This window comes from Cyprinus carpio, chromosome A1 (assembly GCF_018340385.1).
Source record: "Cyprinus carpio isolate SPL01 chromosome A1, ASM1834038v1, whole genome shotgun sequence".
In the NCBI taxonomy this organism is placed as follows: Eukaryota; Metazoa; Chordata; class Actinopteri; order Cypriniformes; family Cyprinidae; genus Cyprinus; species Cyprinus carpio.
Window position 1 is genome coordinate 19,278,431 of NC_056572.1, and position 17,612 is coordinate 19,296,042.

Sequence of the window (17,612 nt, forward strand, 5' to 3'; positions counted from 1 at the left end):
TTTAAATAATATAATAATTTATACTTCTGACTCATCCCAGAAATATAAAGTTTCAGTTGTGAGGTTTATCATTTTATAATTTATTTTGTTTTTATGTTAAAAAAAAAAAAACGGTAAATCAATTGCTATTTCGTGGTCTACAACATGAAATAATAAAAGTATCTGCTAAATGAATAAATGTAAATTAAAGAATCCCATTAGAACATGTACATAAAAAATGTAGAAACATTGGACACAACAATCTGGCACCATTGTGCAGCAGCAAGCATCACGACAAAAAAGGACCTCGAGGGTTGATCTAGGTAAATGTGTGCAAATGTATAGGGCCCCATTCCTATATTTGCCTGGGGCCCCCAATTCACTAAATCCGCCCCTGATACTATGCAAACATTTGTCTGTAGTTTGTAGGCATATGTGTTGCTGCAACCACAGGCTCCAACACTTGGTGGTCCTACGGTAATGCTCTCATAATCTCAATGAATGCAAAAGTCAATTTTAAATTTGAGCAAGGCTATATACACCATGGTGCTGGGAGTTCAATGATATATTTATAATCTTGTGTCACGATATGGGTGACCATGGGGTGGCGTATTTTTACTTCTACCTGCTGCGCAGTTCTTTTTTTCTGGAACAAACAGATCGTATAGTACCATTCCAGAAAGTCCCGAGTCTGCCTTAATTAAGATTCTAATTTTAAAATAAACAGGATTCCTTCTAAGAAACTAACATACCACCTTTAAAAAGTAAATGGTTTTAAACAATAGGCTACTGAAAATCCATATAGCACAGCGGACGCGAGACGCATAGACATACAGTATAAAAACAACTATGGAATGCTTGTATCCAAACGCGTTCTTCTAGATGTTACTATAACACTAATGCTGGTTCGCAGGTACTGTTGCTAGACAGGGACAACCGAGTGCGTAAAAATAGACCATTATGCGTTATGTAACGCGCAGCAGAGCTCATATGCTTGTTTACAAGTTACAATAGACTGCATGACTCTGTGATCTTAAAAACTGACATATGCGTTTTCTCACTCCCACAAATGAGTAGTTGTAGCCTACATTCTGACACACTGTAAAATGAACACTGGGTCTGACTAAATTATAATTCTGAAATAGCTACACGTAGGGCACTTCGATCAGCTGCGTTTGTCGTCGCTTGTTTAAAAGGGACTACGTGTTTGGAGTACACTGTAGGTTTATTCAAGTTCCAGATTAAAACATGTCGATGTATATGGTCTTAAATTTACATTTTACATCTAAGACGCAAGCACTGTGTAGGCTACATACAGTAATGTTAGATGTGTCATCCACACAGCGCTGTTTGTTTTGGGAGGAGGAGAGAACAGCTTGTGTAAAGGGGGATTTGCCTATTCTACGTCACGGATTTGTCAAAGTACCGTCAGTCTTTTTCCCGGCCAATGAATCCAATGAGAAACTCCATTCATTGGCTTAACAGGCACGCCTCTAAAATATCGCACCGCCTCATTACTTTTTTCCCCCACTGTTCCAAGATGGGCTGTGACAACGTCACATGTTGTTTGTTTTTAAGCTCAGTCATTCTGAGCGAGGAGTTGTTTTGCGGTGAACTAACAGACATCTCATTGTGAAAGAGCGCGAAAATTCTCGGATATTTAAGATTTTCACCTCTTTTTTCTACGGATGAATATCAAGTACTTTAAACGGAATAAATAAATTGTAAACGAAAGCATGGCAAGTCCGCCTCTTAAAGGGGAATCCGCGTTATCAAATGACAACAACATTCATTTAAACAACATCAGAAAATGTGGATACCTCAAGAAGCAAAAGCACGGACATCGGCGCTATTTTGTTTTGAAATATCAGAGTGACGGACTCCCTGCGCGGCTGGAGTACTATGAGAATGAAAAGAAATGGAAAAACAAGTCCGCTGCAAAAAGAGTCATATTCATCGACTCTTGTCTGAGCATAAACAAGCGCGCTGACGCGAAGCACAGATATTTAATTGCACTCTATACCAAGGACGAGTATTTTGCTGTTGCTGCAGAGAATGAGCAAGAACAAGAGAGCTGGCACGCAGGCTTAACCGATTTATTAAGTAAGGGAAAAGTGTGTGACAGCTCCGTTTCTAGTTCTGCATCATCTCTGTTAGGCTTCGACGAGGGAAATTACGGTATGATTACACCAGTGAATGCTGCGTATAAAGAGATATGGCAAGTAAATCTTAAAGCAAAAGGACTTGGGCAGAGCAGAAATATCACTGGAGTTTACAGACTGTGCTTATCAAGTCAGACAATTAGCTTTATGAAACTTAACTCGGAGATGGCATCTGTGACACTGCAGTTGATGAATATACGGAGATGTGGGCACTCTGATAGCTTTTTCTTCATTGAGGTGGGCAGATCTGCTTCTACTGGACCTGGAGAGCTGTGGATGCAAGCAGACGATTCTGTGGTGGCACAAAATATACATGAGACCATTTTAGAAGCCATGAAAGAACTGTCAGAATTCAGACCACGCAGCAAAAGCCAGTCATCAGGTTCAAATCCCATATCTGTACCCACTCGGCGGAACCTAAACATTCTACCCCCTAGTCAGACAGGGTTGGTGAGGAGGTCAAGGACGGACAGTACAACAGCAACATCTCCTGTCCCTAAATTTTCTTCTTGCCGAATACGGACGGCAAGTGAAGGGGAAGGTACCATGACCAGGCCTGTCTCCATGTCAATATCTGAAAATGGGAGCCCGACAACTATTGGCCGGAACCACATGAACAGATTTAACACTGTCTCTGTGGGCTGCCGGACATCAGAACCATCACTGCTTCATCACAGCAGGTCCATGTTCATGACAATGTCCCATTCGCCCCCATCTGTTATAAGTATGAATGGATCCATCTCATCCACAGTACACAGGCCCTCCAGCTGCAATGGTTCTGTTTCTGGGTCACCCAATGATACTGGCTTCCTCTCATGTGATGATTACAGTTCTAGCCCAGGGGATGTGAGGTACAACCTGGCAAACAGGAGTGACACTCCTTCTTCTCTCTCCAGTACACCACCCTCACGAGAGGCCAGTGAGCTCCATGGTTATATGGTGATGGACAGCCCATCCCAGAACAAGATGTGGCCAAGTAGCAGAGAAATGCTGGATGTGGAGACATACAGGAAGAGGACATATTCTCTGACAACCCCGCGGCAACAGGTAGCAGACTCCCAGCTATCCTCAGTGTCACTTGATGAATACATGTTGATGAGGGCTGCGAACAGCCACTCTGGACAAAGCACAAATTCTGCCTCTCCTAAGCTCTCATACCCAGAAGATTATGGAGACATTGAGATTGGATCTAATAGTAATGTGGGTGATGATGGCTACATGCCTATGACGCCAGGCATGGCACCTCAGTGTACCAAAAATGATCACTACATGCCCATGAGTCCCATGAGTGTATCAGCACCCAAGCAGATCATTAATCCAAGGTTACATCACCAGGCCACAGGCAGTGGCTGCATTATTAACTCACCCAGCAGTGGATCTCTAGAAGACAGCGGGTACATGAAGATGTGGTCGGGATCCAAATTTTCACTTGAGAGCTCTGATGGGAGATCGGTGAGGGGAGAATACATGAATATGTCGCCTGTTGACTCATATGTCTCACCCACACCACCAGATTTTTTGCTGGGTCAGTGTGAACCAACACAACGGCCCTCTCCATCTCTAAGTATTCGCTTCAACAAGCAACAGCCACCTAAACAGGCAGAAGATGACCAGTATGTTTTGATGAGCCCCCAGAGCCAAAATCCAACAGAAGAGACAAACAGGGTTTCTACCCTGCCCCCTCTCCGTCGCCCTGATGTCTTAGCACACAGAGCAAGAGTCAACAGGCCCAATACGTTATCTCTAGACACTCTGAGGATGCTTCCCAGCATGACAGAGCATCCTGTCCCTTGTGAGCCTAAAAGCCCTGGTGAATACATCAACATAGATTTTGCTGCTGTTACACAGTACTCTTCTCCCTCTATGGTTTCTGTGGAAAGCCAAGGCTCATTGTCCAACCTCAGACAGGGATCCCCCCTCTCAGACTACATGAATTTCAACCAGAATTCACATTCTCCTAAACTGAGGGAAGCACTCAGCACTACCTTGGATGGAATGCCAGAGCTGGCTGAATGCCCATGCCCACCTGATGGGAGGGCTTTTTTGCTCAGTGAACACAGGAACTCACCATGTCCATCTGGCACAGGTAAAGATAGCTACACTGAGATGAATTTCAACAATGGACAGATCTCACCTCCATTCCTGACTGAGAATGATGAGAGTGCTTCAGTAAGCCCCAACAGCATGGTTCAAAAGCTTAACCTGAGTGACCAGGGGGAATTGGTGAATTCAACCGAAATTGGTGCTTTCTTTTTGGCTGCCCCCTCTTTAGCCCCAAATGGAGGAGCGAAGGTGATCCGAGCAGACCCTCAGGGCCGGAGACGGCATAGCTCTGAGACATTTTCATCCACCACCACAGTTGCACCTGTTTTTCCTTCCTTTGCTCACAATGTTAAGTGCCACAGCTCTGCCTCAGTAGAGAACGTCTCTGTCCGAAGCAGTGAAGGTTCTGATGAGGAGTATGGGTCTCCCATGTGCCGAGAGACTTCAGCTGGTTATCAGAATGGACTTAACTACATTGCCTTAAACCTCATGGAGAAACAAGAGATTGGCAATTGTGATATTATGGGCTTCAAGACTGGTGGTTGCTGCAAAGCAGGAATAAATGGATTACATGCAACTCCATATGTTTGTCTGGGATTCAAAGAGACTGCAACCACTGTACAAGGTGAGTTCAAATGATAAAATGAGATAAACTGGTAATTGCAGCATGCGAGGTTGATGTCATTGTGTGGGACAGTGTGGTTAAAAGTCACTTGTATTACAGTATAATTGCAAATTAAATGCTACTTAAATATTGCAGTAGTCTACTTTAACATAGGCACATCCAATCAAGGTGTACTTTAAAAATAAATACATTAGGCTATATATACGTATAAGTTGTATATTAAATACATATAAATATTTATAAAATGTATTTAATACTGTATTAAAATGATCAGTTGTCTGCGGGTAGCATATACTTCATGTTTGCTTGTGTTTATTTTATCTGTAAATGTGAATATTATATGATATTTAGGACATAGTGGTATTTATTTACGAAATTATAATATATATATATATATATATATACACACACACACACACACACACAAAAGGTAATAAAAAAACAAACAAACAAAACATTAGGAAGTAACGAGAGTATTATGCATATTTACTGAGGTTTGCACCTCTGGCTGTTTATGTCAGTATATGGGGCGTCGATAAGGTGTTTTTCATTCAGAGGAATTCCAGAGAAATTTGAAGCATGCGAAACGTGACTGAGTGGCCGCGCTTGGTAAACAACCCAACTGCGCAGGCACTATGACGCTGCAGGATAGAAGGGTGCGCGCGTGTGCGCGCCTGTTTATTTACCAGAAACTTGATCGTCCAGGGTTTTTACAGACTGAAGTGTGTTAATGATTAAATACTGTTTTAATGTTTGTAGGCTCGTGTATAATTCAATAGTTCTCAGAGAATGTTGCATGCAGAGGAGAGAGAAATATTGTTTTGAAGTTCATTTGGCTCACAGAGTTTTCATTCTGAGACCATAGCCTGGTTGATATTTTTCCAAGAAATGTTTACTTTATTGCTGAAGGCAGATCTTTTATCATTTCACATTAAATTCAGAATTTTGTTATGCCCTGTTTAATAACATCTTTAAGCAAAATGCTATTAAACTTCCCATTAACAGGGACACTAATATAAGCTTTAGAAAGATTACCACATCAAATCTTACCCCAACACGTGACATATATTTCTTACAGGAGTGCATGTGCTAATTTGCTTACTTGAAATTTATTTGGGCATGTGCGAGATCAAATTGCTGTTACAAGCTGGAATAATATGTTAGTCTCAAAGTGCAATGATAGTACACAGCAGTTTAACTCTTTCTTGGCTGGATTATTGAGCCTTGAGAATATGAGAGGGCAGGAGGAGGTTTGGGTAAGAGCTTGTTTGCATTTTGTCTCTGAAATGAACATCTGCTACCATGTCCATGGGTTGGCTAAGCAGAAGATGGACAGCCTTGATGGAGGCTTGAGCCATGTGATTCCATCAGTAGGAAACACAAGCCAGTTTGTTGTTTGTGGTTCGTTGTCAGGTAACGGTGATGTTTCACGCTTAGAATGCCTGACTGGGTAAAGGTTGCTGGGAGAGGCGAATACTCACTTGTTTTGGTTTCACCTTGAGCTTTAGTTTTGTTCACTTTCTCCACTCACTGCCAGGCTTCAGTTTCACATACAGTGCGTTGACAAGAACTGGTTTTGAAATCAAAGAAATGCCAGAGGCTGTCAAACATGATGCTTTCACTTTTGTATTCTAACTCTGATGCATGTAAGGGTTTCTCATATGGGAAAAATTTCAGACAGCTTGTAACTTTAAATTTTATTTATTTATTTATTTATTTTTAAATAAAAAATTATCATATCATAGCAGAAAGAGAAATCTCATTTACAAGCAGTGCTGGTCATGCCACATTTGGCATCCTGGTTGAATTCATTACAATTACTGTACTTTAAATTTTTGGTTCTCTTTTGGTTGGATTATCATTAAAACTTTATTCGAGCAAAGCGTAATTTTGCTAGGAAGTGAAATTGGCTTGCAGTGAAATTGGTTTGATTAATTGGCACCCCCCAAAAAATGGCACCATGGGTGGTTGTCTGTGTTGCTGAATGGGTTTATTATGCTTCCTTGTTTACAAGCACATTACTGTGCAGAAATACTAAACGTAAATGGCTATAAATTGTAAAAGCTAGGCATTATTTCCACAACAGAACAGCAGGAAATAAACATGCACAAAGACAAAACCAGAATATGGACGTTAGTATGAAAATGATGTTCATGTAAACATGGTCAATGTATTACCTGTTGTTCCCCACATACAAAAATACATATGACATATATCAGTTATGAATTAGCATTTACAGATGGCCTTTTAGTATAGATTTGCCAGAAAATGGGATGTTGACATTTTTAAAATGTACCTTAAAAAAAGAATAATAAATACAAGAAAAAAAGTGCCAAAAGTGTTTTGTTTCATAATAATTTGTTAACATTTATTATTCTATGTAGAATTTCTCTGTATGGATTTGTAACTTAACACATTTGTTTATGTGCCTTACTGCTCCTGTGGCGTTATTAACAAAAATGTATTAATCAGTTAATATCATGTTATACAATATATGTAAAAGTTAGAAAGAATGGAGAACTATCTAAACCAAGTATCCAAGAAGCTGTTTTAGTACTAGAGATTTAGTACTTAAAGGTGTTGTATGTAGGATTGGCACCAAGTGGTTGAACTAGGTATTGCAGTCCATATTCAAAATATTGGAAAGGGTTTTTTTCACACGGCCTCTCCTCCTCAGATTTGACACACATGCAGGTTGCCAGACTGACCACACCAACAAGAACATGCGCAATTGACAATGAATGAAATGAAATAGGCTGTGTTTTCCACCAACTGCCAACCCGGGGTGCCGAAATACAATTGGGTAAACTGGCAGTGGGCGGGTTGCACAAACCAAACAGACTGACATTCCGGCCCAGAACGCACATTTTCAAAGGAGAATAACTGACTGTAGCATTGTCTTTCAGATAAACAAGTATGTTAATTTAGCATGTTTCTAAAATATATGCAAATATATTAGGGTATTTTTATGCTTTAGTAGAGTCAAAAACTTACATACAGCACCTTTAAGAAACTTTTTTCTCTCTTTCACTCACTCACTCACTCACTCACTCACTCACTCACTCACTCACTTACTCACTCACTCACTCTTTTTCTCTGGAATCATATTTCTAGATGTTTTTGTATGCATTTGTGTTTGCGGCAGATGGCTGAGCAGAGAGAAGTGTGTGTATGTGTGTGTGCACCTGCCACTCTGCTCACCGTAGGTCTGTTATCAGGCATGGCAGCAGCACAGACAATACACTAATGACAGAACACCATCTGCTTCTGCCCCAGGACAGCGGCTAGTGTTTGTCCCTTTAGCCTGAGAGAGGCATGGGGTGTGGGAACGGAGAGCTAGAGAACCAGTGTAATAGACTGAGAGTTAAAGATTGACAGTGGTTTTCAGAGAGAGAAGAAAGTGCGTGTTTTAAATTTGGACAAATTTGCAGTAGTGATGTACTGAAATTTTATATATATATATATATATATATATATATATATATTTTTTTATATATATATATATATATATATATATATATATATATATATATAATTTTTTGTATTATTTTTATTTTTTTACTGAGATACTGAAACCAAAATGAAAGTTGTCATTTAGCTATTATTTAACCAAAAATGAGGTTTCGTCCATTCAGTTTGGGTCGTTGGGTAATTGAACTCTTTTTAATTGTGTCTTGTTCTCAGGTGATTAGTTAAACCAGTCAGAGTGAAAGAAGTTCTTTGGAAATAACCTGCCTCTTGAAATTTCAGCCAAACAAATTTTTGCATTGTCATTTTTGGTCACGGTGAAGTGTAGCCTCCCTGCTGACATATTTACCTGTTGCTTATCCACATTGTGTACAAGAAACACTGACACAGACAAAATGCATCATCAAAGAACTGCTAATTAAGTGTTATTGTTTCAGTCAATGATTTCAGCCTTCAAAAACTTTTGTTGAACTTGTTTAAATTTTGATGCATCACAACTTTTAAAGGAATAGGTCACACAATTTATTTTTCTCGTAACTGTTATCATTGGTATTATCGTCAGTGTGTCTAATTGTAATGTTTTCTAATATTCTTTTACAAATCCACTATTCTTTGATTATATATATATATAATCAAAGATTATAAATAAAACTGAAAAAATAACCCAGCTGTACCTTCATGCCATTCAAGATGTAGATGAGCACACCATTTATTTTTTATTTTATTTTTTTTTTTTTTTTTTTTTTTTTTGTAGGAGGTGCTTAATGTCAACTCCCAAGACCGTGCAACTCTAATCTGAGCTGTGACGTTAAACAAGCTGAGATTTATGCAACAACAATTGTTAACCCAAGCATTTCTCTCAGATTCTCCACCTATGCAGAGCTGGCTAAACTAGGCCGGGATGTTCCCGTCTGAGATAGCCATGTCAACACTGTCAGTGTTACCCACATTTAGCCAGGAGCGAGAGGAGATTACTCTTAGGGGAGTAGGGGATTAGACATTGTTCAGTGGCTTGTTTTGAGATGGATGAAAGGAGCATTGACTCAGACATAGACAGTCATTCATGCAGGTTCACAACATCCATGTCCTCAAGTAGACATTATAAGTAGAGCATGTGTAAGGCTGGGGAAAGCCTTCCCCTGGCCATGGGGACTTGCAGCAATAATGCCACCAAATTGGACAAAAATGCCCCTGAACAATTAAACTAAATCTATTACGTCTTTTGCAAATAAAGTGAAAATGGAAGAAAACCATAAATTTTGTGGAGTTAAATTAAGATCTGCTCAGGTTGCACCATATTCGTTTTCACACGTTTTCACAGCGTTGCGCATTATAACCAATCACACATGATTCTGTTGACCTTATGAATGCAGTGACCAATTAGAGGTGTTCAGTCATCAGTCTGGCGACATAGCTCTTTGTCATAAACAAAGTGCAGATGTACGATGTAAATAAGAGAACTATTTCACAGTGTAGACAGCTTTATTGATTATAATGATAGTTATAATATAATCACGATAGTTTGAGTGATGTTCTTTGTTCTCTTTCTGTAGACTATATAATTTCGCTGTTTGAATAACCATAGAAATTAAAATGTTATAATTAGTAACTCAATTTTTTTTTTTTTTTTTTTATTGTAATTACATTAAGTACAAATTCAGTCCTGTTAAAATATTTTATTAACCTACATGGCACCCATGATATCTGGTAGCCTACTTGGCTAAAAGACGGGTTTGATGTTTGTAGTTAATAGATTACACCAGGGACGGCTCTAAGATTTCATCCTCAGAGGAGCTGATCGTTCAGACCAACCCTTAGAAACAAAAATACAAATTACTTAAATAAAAATTACAGTGTCTGTGAAAAATATATGAGGTAAATAGTCACAAAAACCCATTAAACCTACATAATTTACTTAAGAGCAGCCAGCAATCCTCTGTTTTTATTTTGCTGTTTGATTAACATTTGCACACTAAGAAATGCTCGGATCCATCATAATGATGTAAATCCGATATTTTCAACGTTACTGTTGTTTGTGTGGATACTCGTCAAGAAAGCCATTCTGACATAAATTTGTGTGTATTTGCTCAAAAAGATGTGAAAGAGAACTCAATACGGTACTCGCACCCGAGTGGTGGCTTTCTTTTGTGCTTGAATGGCTTAAAATCACTTTAATGCTTAAACTGACTTAAAACACATGAGAATGTGGGTTGGGGGTCTAGAATGGCCCCTGAATTACTCTAACATTAGGCTACTTTTAGCCTTATACCCTGTAGTTGGTTCACCCTCCGCCTGTGGTAGACATCACAACATTTCAGGGATGGTTTTACGCAGCCTCATTGGCTTTTTGGGTCTCTGCCGATTATAGACCTAGATTTTAACTCATCACTGTGTAAGGTTTTATAACCTTCATTAAATCCACAGCTTAGATTTTTTATTAGAGGACTCAGTTGCCCTCTTGTTGTTCCACAGTTTTAGGTGATGCACAAGCTAGCAGAGATGCTATGTCATGCCTGCATTAAATCAGCATTGTGTGACTATTTTTTAAGTATCACTTACTGCTGCCTAGAGCTTCCAGCATTAAACACTGCATTATAGGCTGTAGACATGGTTGTTGGTAATGTCATCAGGCAAACCCTAAATTTCATCAGCTGAATTAAAATAAAGTATCAGGCATGCGAGCCTCAGCCTTTTGGTCTTGATTGGCAGTTGTAGTGTTGCATCCTTGCTGCTCATTGGCACTGAAGATATACATTATAAAACATTGACAGTTATTTTCTGTGCAGTGTTAACGGTACGTGTATTGCAGTGCTTGCAGTTATTGCAGGATAGGGCAAAATTCAGAATTTAATAATTGGTTCACTTTCAAGTCATGAGCTGGAGTTTGAATTGAATTGGCCACACCCTACTAAATGTTGAAGTGGAATTTGAAGTGGAGTAAAGGGAAGTGGTATGTATTAAATTGTAATTTTGAGAAATTTAACAGGTAATGACATTTTTGGAAGTGATGCATCTCTCTTTGTTCATAAATTTATGTAAATAAATAAATAAATAAATATATATATATATATATATATATATCTATATATATATATATATATATATATATATATAGTAGTACACAATTCTATAGGGGACATTTAAATATTTTGTCTTTGTATACTTTCTTCAGAAAATGCTTTTGTCAAAATATCATTCAAACCTTCTTTGTCTACCTAAAATTACGCTTATTGCAGTTATACTGTATGAAATTCAGTTGATTTTAATTAAAACTTTCTTACATTTAACTTTTACATTTTTTTTATATTGTTTAATATTTTAATTCAAAATCAGGGAAAAAGCATTCTCAATTTAATGCTGAATGGTGCACAAGTCTGCTGCATTGACTGAGTTGCATCATGACCTCACGATTACTCTCATTTAGTGAACTACATGAGTAGTTTATGCATTTAAATAATCAACTTTTCAATAAGCCAGGAATCTGGAAATTTAAAGTATGAGCTTCCTCCCTTTTCTTCCAGTCTCTTTCATCTAACAGATTTCACCTTGACTGTATAAACTCACTCTACATTGTCCTTGAAGCAGGTGTCTTAAACATTACTGAAGAGACAGGGACAGTCCACTTGAGAGGTCCATGTTATTCTTGAAGGATTATGGGCTGATGTTTAGAATGTAAGGAGTTCTGTTTTGACTCAAGTAACAAATATTAATTCTTAAATTTTTACGTATAATCACCATCTTTGCTCTATAGCCATTATCACTGGCAGCATCTTATCTCTCATTCTCTATCTCTTTCTTCATAATATGAGAGCCTGAAGTACTTTGTCATCGTTTTATGCTTTATTTGTCAGATGTAATTCATATTCCTCAGAATCAGCACAGACCTAGCAAAAACAGACCCAGAGATTTCCCTCATTCCTTTGGTCTGTGACTGTAATTCCAATGAGATAATCAATTTTTGTTTGTTTTTTTTTTTTTTTTTTGTGTGAATGCATATTGTTTTATTTCAGAAATGGTGCAAAAGTTGGTAGTTAGCGGCTGTACAATGAGAGATACTGAACAGTGGCAGTAATGTCAGCCTTACAAAGGTCTCATTCCATAAGGAGGCCCAGATGCAAAGAGGAACAAAAGGCCAAAGGGCAGACATTAGAATGAAACACTCAAACACAAGCTTTTACAAGAAGATCCCAAGGCCCTGATATACTTAAAGTGAAACTGAAGCACGCACAGGTGTGACATCATAACAAATTAAATCTGGCCAGCTCATTTTGGTAGTTTTAAACAGTTTGTCCGTTCAAACTTTCTGGAAAACATTGTGCTGGCTGTTAAAACATTTATAAACTTGGAAATATTTTCGGGATAATTTCTTCACTCAGTTCATTGAGGTCAGACATAAGTAAAAACATGAACACACTTGAGAGCTGCTTTATAGTTTAAGTTGTATTTATATTTAAAATTGTCTAATGCTGTCTATTGCTGCAAAACATTTGTATTCTATAAATAAACATGACTTAAATGGATTGGAAAATTGCAGAGGTGGTGCAAAGTTATGCTGTATGTTGTTAATGATGTGTGTTTGTTGTGTTGAGAAGATATTTACATACTCATGTAATCACTACTCTCAGTAGTATGGGCAAAGTTGAAAGCTATTTTGTACTTCCTTTTACCCTTAAGGCTGGAATACACTACAATTTTTTTTTTGCACTGATTTCCCCCAGATTTACAGTTTGGAAGTTGCTAGTTGCAGGAAATCAGAGCCAGTCAGCAGATTTGAGTTAACAGATTTAATAGAAAATTGTTTAGTGTATGATGGTCACAGACTCTGAATTGTTTTTTTTTTTTTTTAGCTTCAAACTAGGATTCCAAACGTTTGAAACATTTGATATTTTAAGCTGATTTTAGAATGCATATTCATTTGTCATGTGTCTCCTAGCAACAAGGCGCACATTTCTGCATGAGTTTGTTGTGATTGGAACAACTTTAATGGTAGTGTACAATCCTCAGTCTTTTAGTGTATGATGGTCAGTTTTTCTTTTGTGACTATTACAAAGTCGGTAAGTGTATGATGCCCAGATTTTTTCAAATCTGTTCAGATTTTAAAAGTTGTGTATTCCAACCTTTAAGTAAAAAAAAAAAAAGAAAAAGACTTTGTGTTTTGGCTGTAACTGGTCTAAAACAGTGTTTGTAAAGTCCATTTCATAAGATTGGAATTGTAAAAGGCTGCTTTTGGATGACTTTTAAGATGCTTTGACGTGGTTTGACTTCAGGGATTCTATATACAATGCAGATACAATTTTTTTCTCAATACAAATAAAGCTTTAAAGATATCTTCTCTTGTTTTCTCCCTCTTACTTTCAGATTGAGCAGGAAGCAGATGTTACTCCTGGTACTGAGGCAAAGTGGAAGCTCAAACAGTTAATGGACTGGACTGGTCTGATCTGAACTATGCTGCTGTAAATGAACTGTGACCTTTACACCTCATCCTAAAGCTGAACGTCAGTGATTATTCCACTGAGGCTACTTTAACATGCTCCTGTTTTTACCATCTGCACCATTTTTCAGGAACTGTGAAGCTGCTGCTCTATTGGTAACAAGAGTCATGAAACGTACATGCCACTTGTATGTTTGAACCTTTATTATTGTTGTTGATGTGAACACTTTGTTTTGGGTTTGTTTAAATTCAGAACAATGATTGGAATATAGTTTACCCTGAAATCTGTTATCTTTATTTACCTGACCTAAACAACTGTAAGGTATTTTTCCCCCGTTGTACGAATAGCTATATTTGTGGCATTTTAGTAATTTTAAATGATGACTAAAAGATTTCAACAAGTCCTGTCTCAGGAAAAGACATGTATTGATGTACACAATTCAGAATTATTTTTTTCCTTCAAAATTGAATGTTCTCATATGACCAATCCAAAGCCTTACTCTATGTCTGCAAAATTTTGACTTCCTATTTGGACCTAAACAATCAGAAAATTATCAAAAATGTAAAATATTCATTGTATTCACTCTATTTTTTCTAAATATTTAGTTTATTAAATAATTACATATTATATAGCTATATAAGAGTCCAATTTTGATATGTAGAGTTTCCTACCATTTAACCAGAAGTTGTTATTGCACATGATATTTAATAACTACACAAATAGATATTATATTTATGACCTAATATGGTCAGTCTTTCACTCTTATGTTTCCTCAGATTCATTGTCACTTTCTCACCTTGTAACATAAAACATGGCCATTCCCTTTTCCTCTGCCTCAAGTCATATTTAACAGTGACTACCGAGTGAAGTAAGGGATGCCCAGAAATATTGACTGCAGAAAATCTGGTCCAAAAATTTCTGTACCATGTTTATTTGGAATAGAGTTAGTTTGAAGAAAATATTACATTGATCAATATTGACACATGCATAAATACACTGTGGAGCCGCAATATACGTTGTATTTAAATATTTCAAAATTTTGGAAACCAGTATCTTATTGTAAAGTCACACCAATCAAAGGAAGTTAGAGTAATCACTTAAACAGTATTATTAACAAAACGGATAGTTATTCCAAATAAAGATGAATTTAAAATAAGCACTTGGTTTTCACATTAGTGGAGCCAAAATTGGACAAGAATTCCTGTTCATTTTAATGCAGCATTACTAGACAACCGTCTTAATCAGCTTGCATTGGCTCTGTCTTGATATGTGGCAGTGATGTCTCATTCAACTAGATTGTAACACATGAAGCGTATGAATGTAGGGCACAAAACCCACTTAAATGAGAGAGCTGATTAGTGGGGCAGAAAGAAAAGGATCACAATAACAGGGAGTCATTTTCAGCCACTGTCTGCTTTTCCCTGAATGTTGTGAATTAAATAAAATCTGATGTGCTTAGCATTTTCACAACATTTTAAAATACTCTTCATTCAACGTAATATACTAGTGTCTTATATTAAAATACTAAGCTGCTAAGAAAATAAACTAGAAACGCAAGATACTAAGCATTGCATTGGTGAAACATGTTTTGTTCATATCTTAATAAATCCCTTATCTAAAAACACATGAATAGCACTGACATAGATGTGTTGATAGTATTTTTTATTTTATGTTTAAAGCCCTGAAAAAGAGTGACACATGACTCAATGCAACATTCTTGAGTAATTTCTCGAGGTAATGTTACATATTCTACTTAAGGGAAGTCGTGGCCTAATGGTTAGAGAGTCGGACTCCCAATTGAAGGGTTGTGAGTTCGAGTCTCGGGCCGGCAGGAATTGTAGGTGGGGGGAGTGCATGTACAGTTCTCTCTCTCCACCTTCAATACCATGACTTAGGTGCCCTTGTGAGCAAGGCACCGAAACCCCCAACTGCTCCCCGGGCGCCGCAGCATAAAATGGCTGCCCACTGCTCCGGGTGTGTGTTCACAGTGTGTGTGTGTGTTCACACTGTTGTGTGTGTGTGCACTTCGGATGGGTTTAAATGCAGAGCACGAATACACAACAAAAATCAACAGACAAAGACCAGCATACAAAACAACAAACAAAACCACCAATTAACTATCAGAGATGATTCTTGGGAAGATCTTGCTTATAGGTAGCTTTCATTCACCCTTTCTATATGCAATACTTACAAGTCAGATTAGTTTACAAAGTGGAACCAAATGTATAACTATTATGTTAATATATTTGTTAAAAAAATTTACAGATACATTGGATTCATGCTATTTCTTTCTGCCAACTTTTAAAGCTTATTTTATTTTGCCTTTTGAAACTAAAAATATATATTCAACAGTGTTCTTGAAGATCTTGAGTATAAGTATAAAAATAAATATATCTATGGTTTGTACGTATCAGAGGGTTAATATATTTTAAATATTTGCCAGGTTTAATTGAACAAGCTGTCTTCCATTGTACAAATGACACATACTGTTCATTGTTATGCTGTTGAGAGATCATTTAATATATCCTTGATGAATATTGCTTTTGTTTGTGTTGCGAAAGATAGTCACATGCAATAATAGAAATAAAATAATTTAATGAAAATAAAATATCAGTTTTACTGCTTCTTATTTCCTTTTACAACAAATATGAAATAATAAAAAATATGACTCAAAAGTATTACATAAACACGAATACATATTTTGTAAAAATTCCCAGCTCGTTATTGACACTGTGTCTTAAGCTTGAGGGCAATAGAGGAAGGAACACACAGTTCACTCATAAACAATTGTACAGATTACTTCCTGTTGAATGAGCAGGCCAGAGGTAAGTGTTTTCCTGTGCTTATCCTGATTCCCAGGCTCTCACTGACAGAACAGGATGCTAATAAATAACAGTAGTCCAATCTGTGCTGTGAGGTCAAGTCCAGCTCCACATGACTCCTTTTCTCTGTTATTGTCTGCAGGAAGCTAATAGATTTGTAAGACATCCTTCCTGCTTTTTCTGTACGTCACACAGTATCTGGATCATTCCTGTTACACCATCACTTTTGAGGTCTGTAAGCAAAAAAAAAAAAAAAAAGTTGTGCAAGTGTTATGTTATATAAGTATTTCTATAAAAGGGAATACTCAGCTTTCAAGAACTCAAACACTTTAGTAAGTATAACTTGATTATGGCACAAAAATTTACGTGGAAATAAAGAGCTAAATATAGATCAGTGTGGGATGGACAGTCTACTTAAAGGGTTAGTTTACCCAAAAATGAAAATTAGCTTGTGTTTTACTCACCCTTGGGTCATACTAGGTGTATATGACTTTCTTCTTTCAGATGAATCCAGTCAGAGTTATATTAAAAATTGTCATGGCTATTCCAAGCTCTCTCGTTGCAGTCTGCAGGTGTTGCAGTGGAACAGTCCACAAGTCATCGAATAAAGAACGTGCATTCATAATAAATGTGCCTCACACTGCTCTGGTTGGGGTGGTGGTGGGGGTGAATAAAGGTCTTCTGTAGTGAATGCATGCATTTTTGTAAGAAAAATATCCATATTTCAAACATAATAAACACGTTATCTGTCATATGCAGAAGCCGTTCCGGCAGATGACGTAGGACGTATGCAGAGAGTGCGCACCTCTGAGATATGCTAGTCTCGCGAGTTTGTTTATAGGAGCAAAGGAAGTTTCCTTACTTTATCAAAGGAAAACCAGTCTCCTCTTGGTTTATATCGAAATCCTCCAACATTTTTCTTTGTAAATCCTCGGTTTGTACTTCTAATTCATGACCAGCGTTTTGTTTTTCTCTCTCTCGGCATGGTCTCTAATCACGCAACGCTGACGTCTTACGTCATCCGCCAGAACGGCTTCCGTGTATGACAGATAACGGAAGTGAGAAAAGAAAGTGCTTATTA

General features: G+C 37.5%; 1 protein-coding gene across 2 annotated transcripts; it reads left to right on the top strand.

Moving 5' to 3' along the window:
* Positions 1-1,504: 1,504 nt before the first annotated feature.
* LOC109113581 (insulin receptor substrate 2-like) lies at positions 1,505-14,195 on the top strand. 2 transcript variants are annotated; one of them, XM_042756699.1, is made up of 2 exons: positions 1,505-4,809; positions 9,032-9,838. In XM_042756699.1, the coding sequence occupies exons 1-2, from the start codon at positions 1,716-1,718 to the stop codon at positions 9,040-9,042; spliced, it is 3,105 nt and encodes a 1,034-aa protein (XP_042612633.1). In that variant the 5' UTR covers positions 1,505-1,715; the 3' UTR covers positions 9,043-9,838. The 2 variants fall into 2 exon arrangements, with proteins under 2 accessions (XP_042612633.1, XP_018981936.1); XM_019126391.2 differs by lacking the exon at positions 9,032-9,838 and adding an exon at positions 13,636-14,195 and having other exon boundaries at positions 1,506-4,809.
* Positions 14,196-17,612: the final 3,417 nt, after the last annotated feature.

Excerpts from the sequence above, each read along its gene's own strand:
- LOC109113581 (XM_042756699.1), top strand. The coding sequence starts at position 1,716 with ATGGCAAGTCCGCCTCTTAAAGGGGAATCCGCGTTATCAAATGACAAC.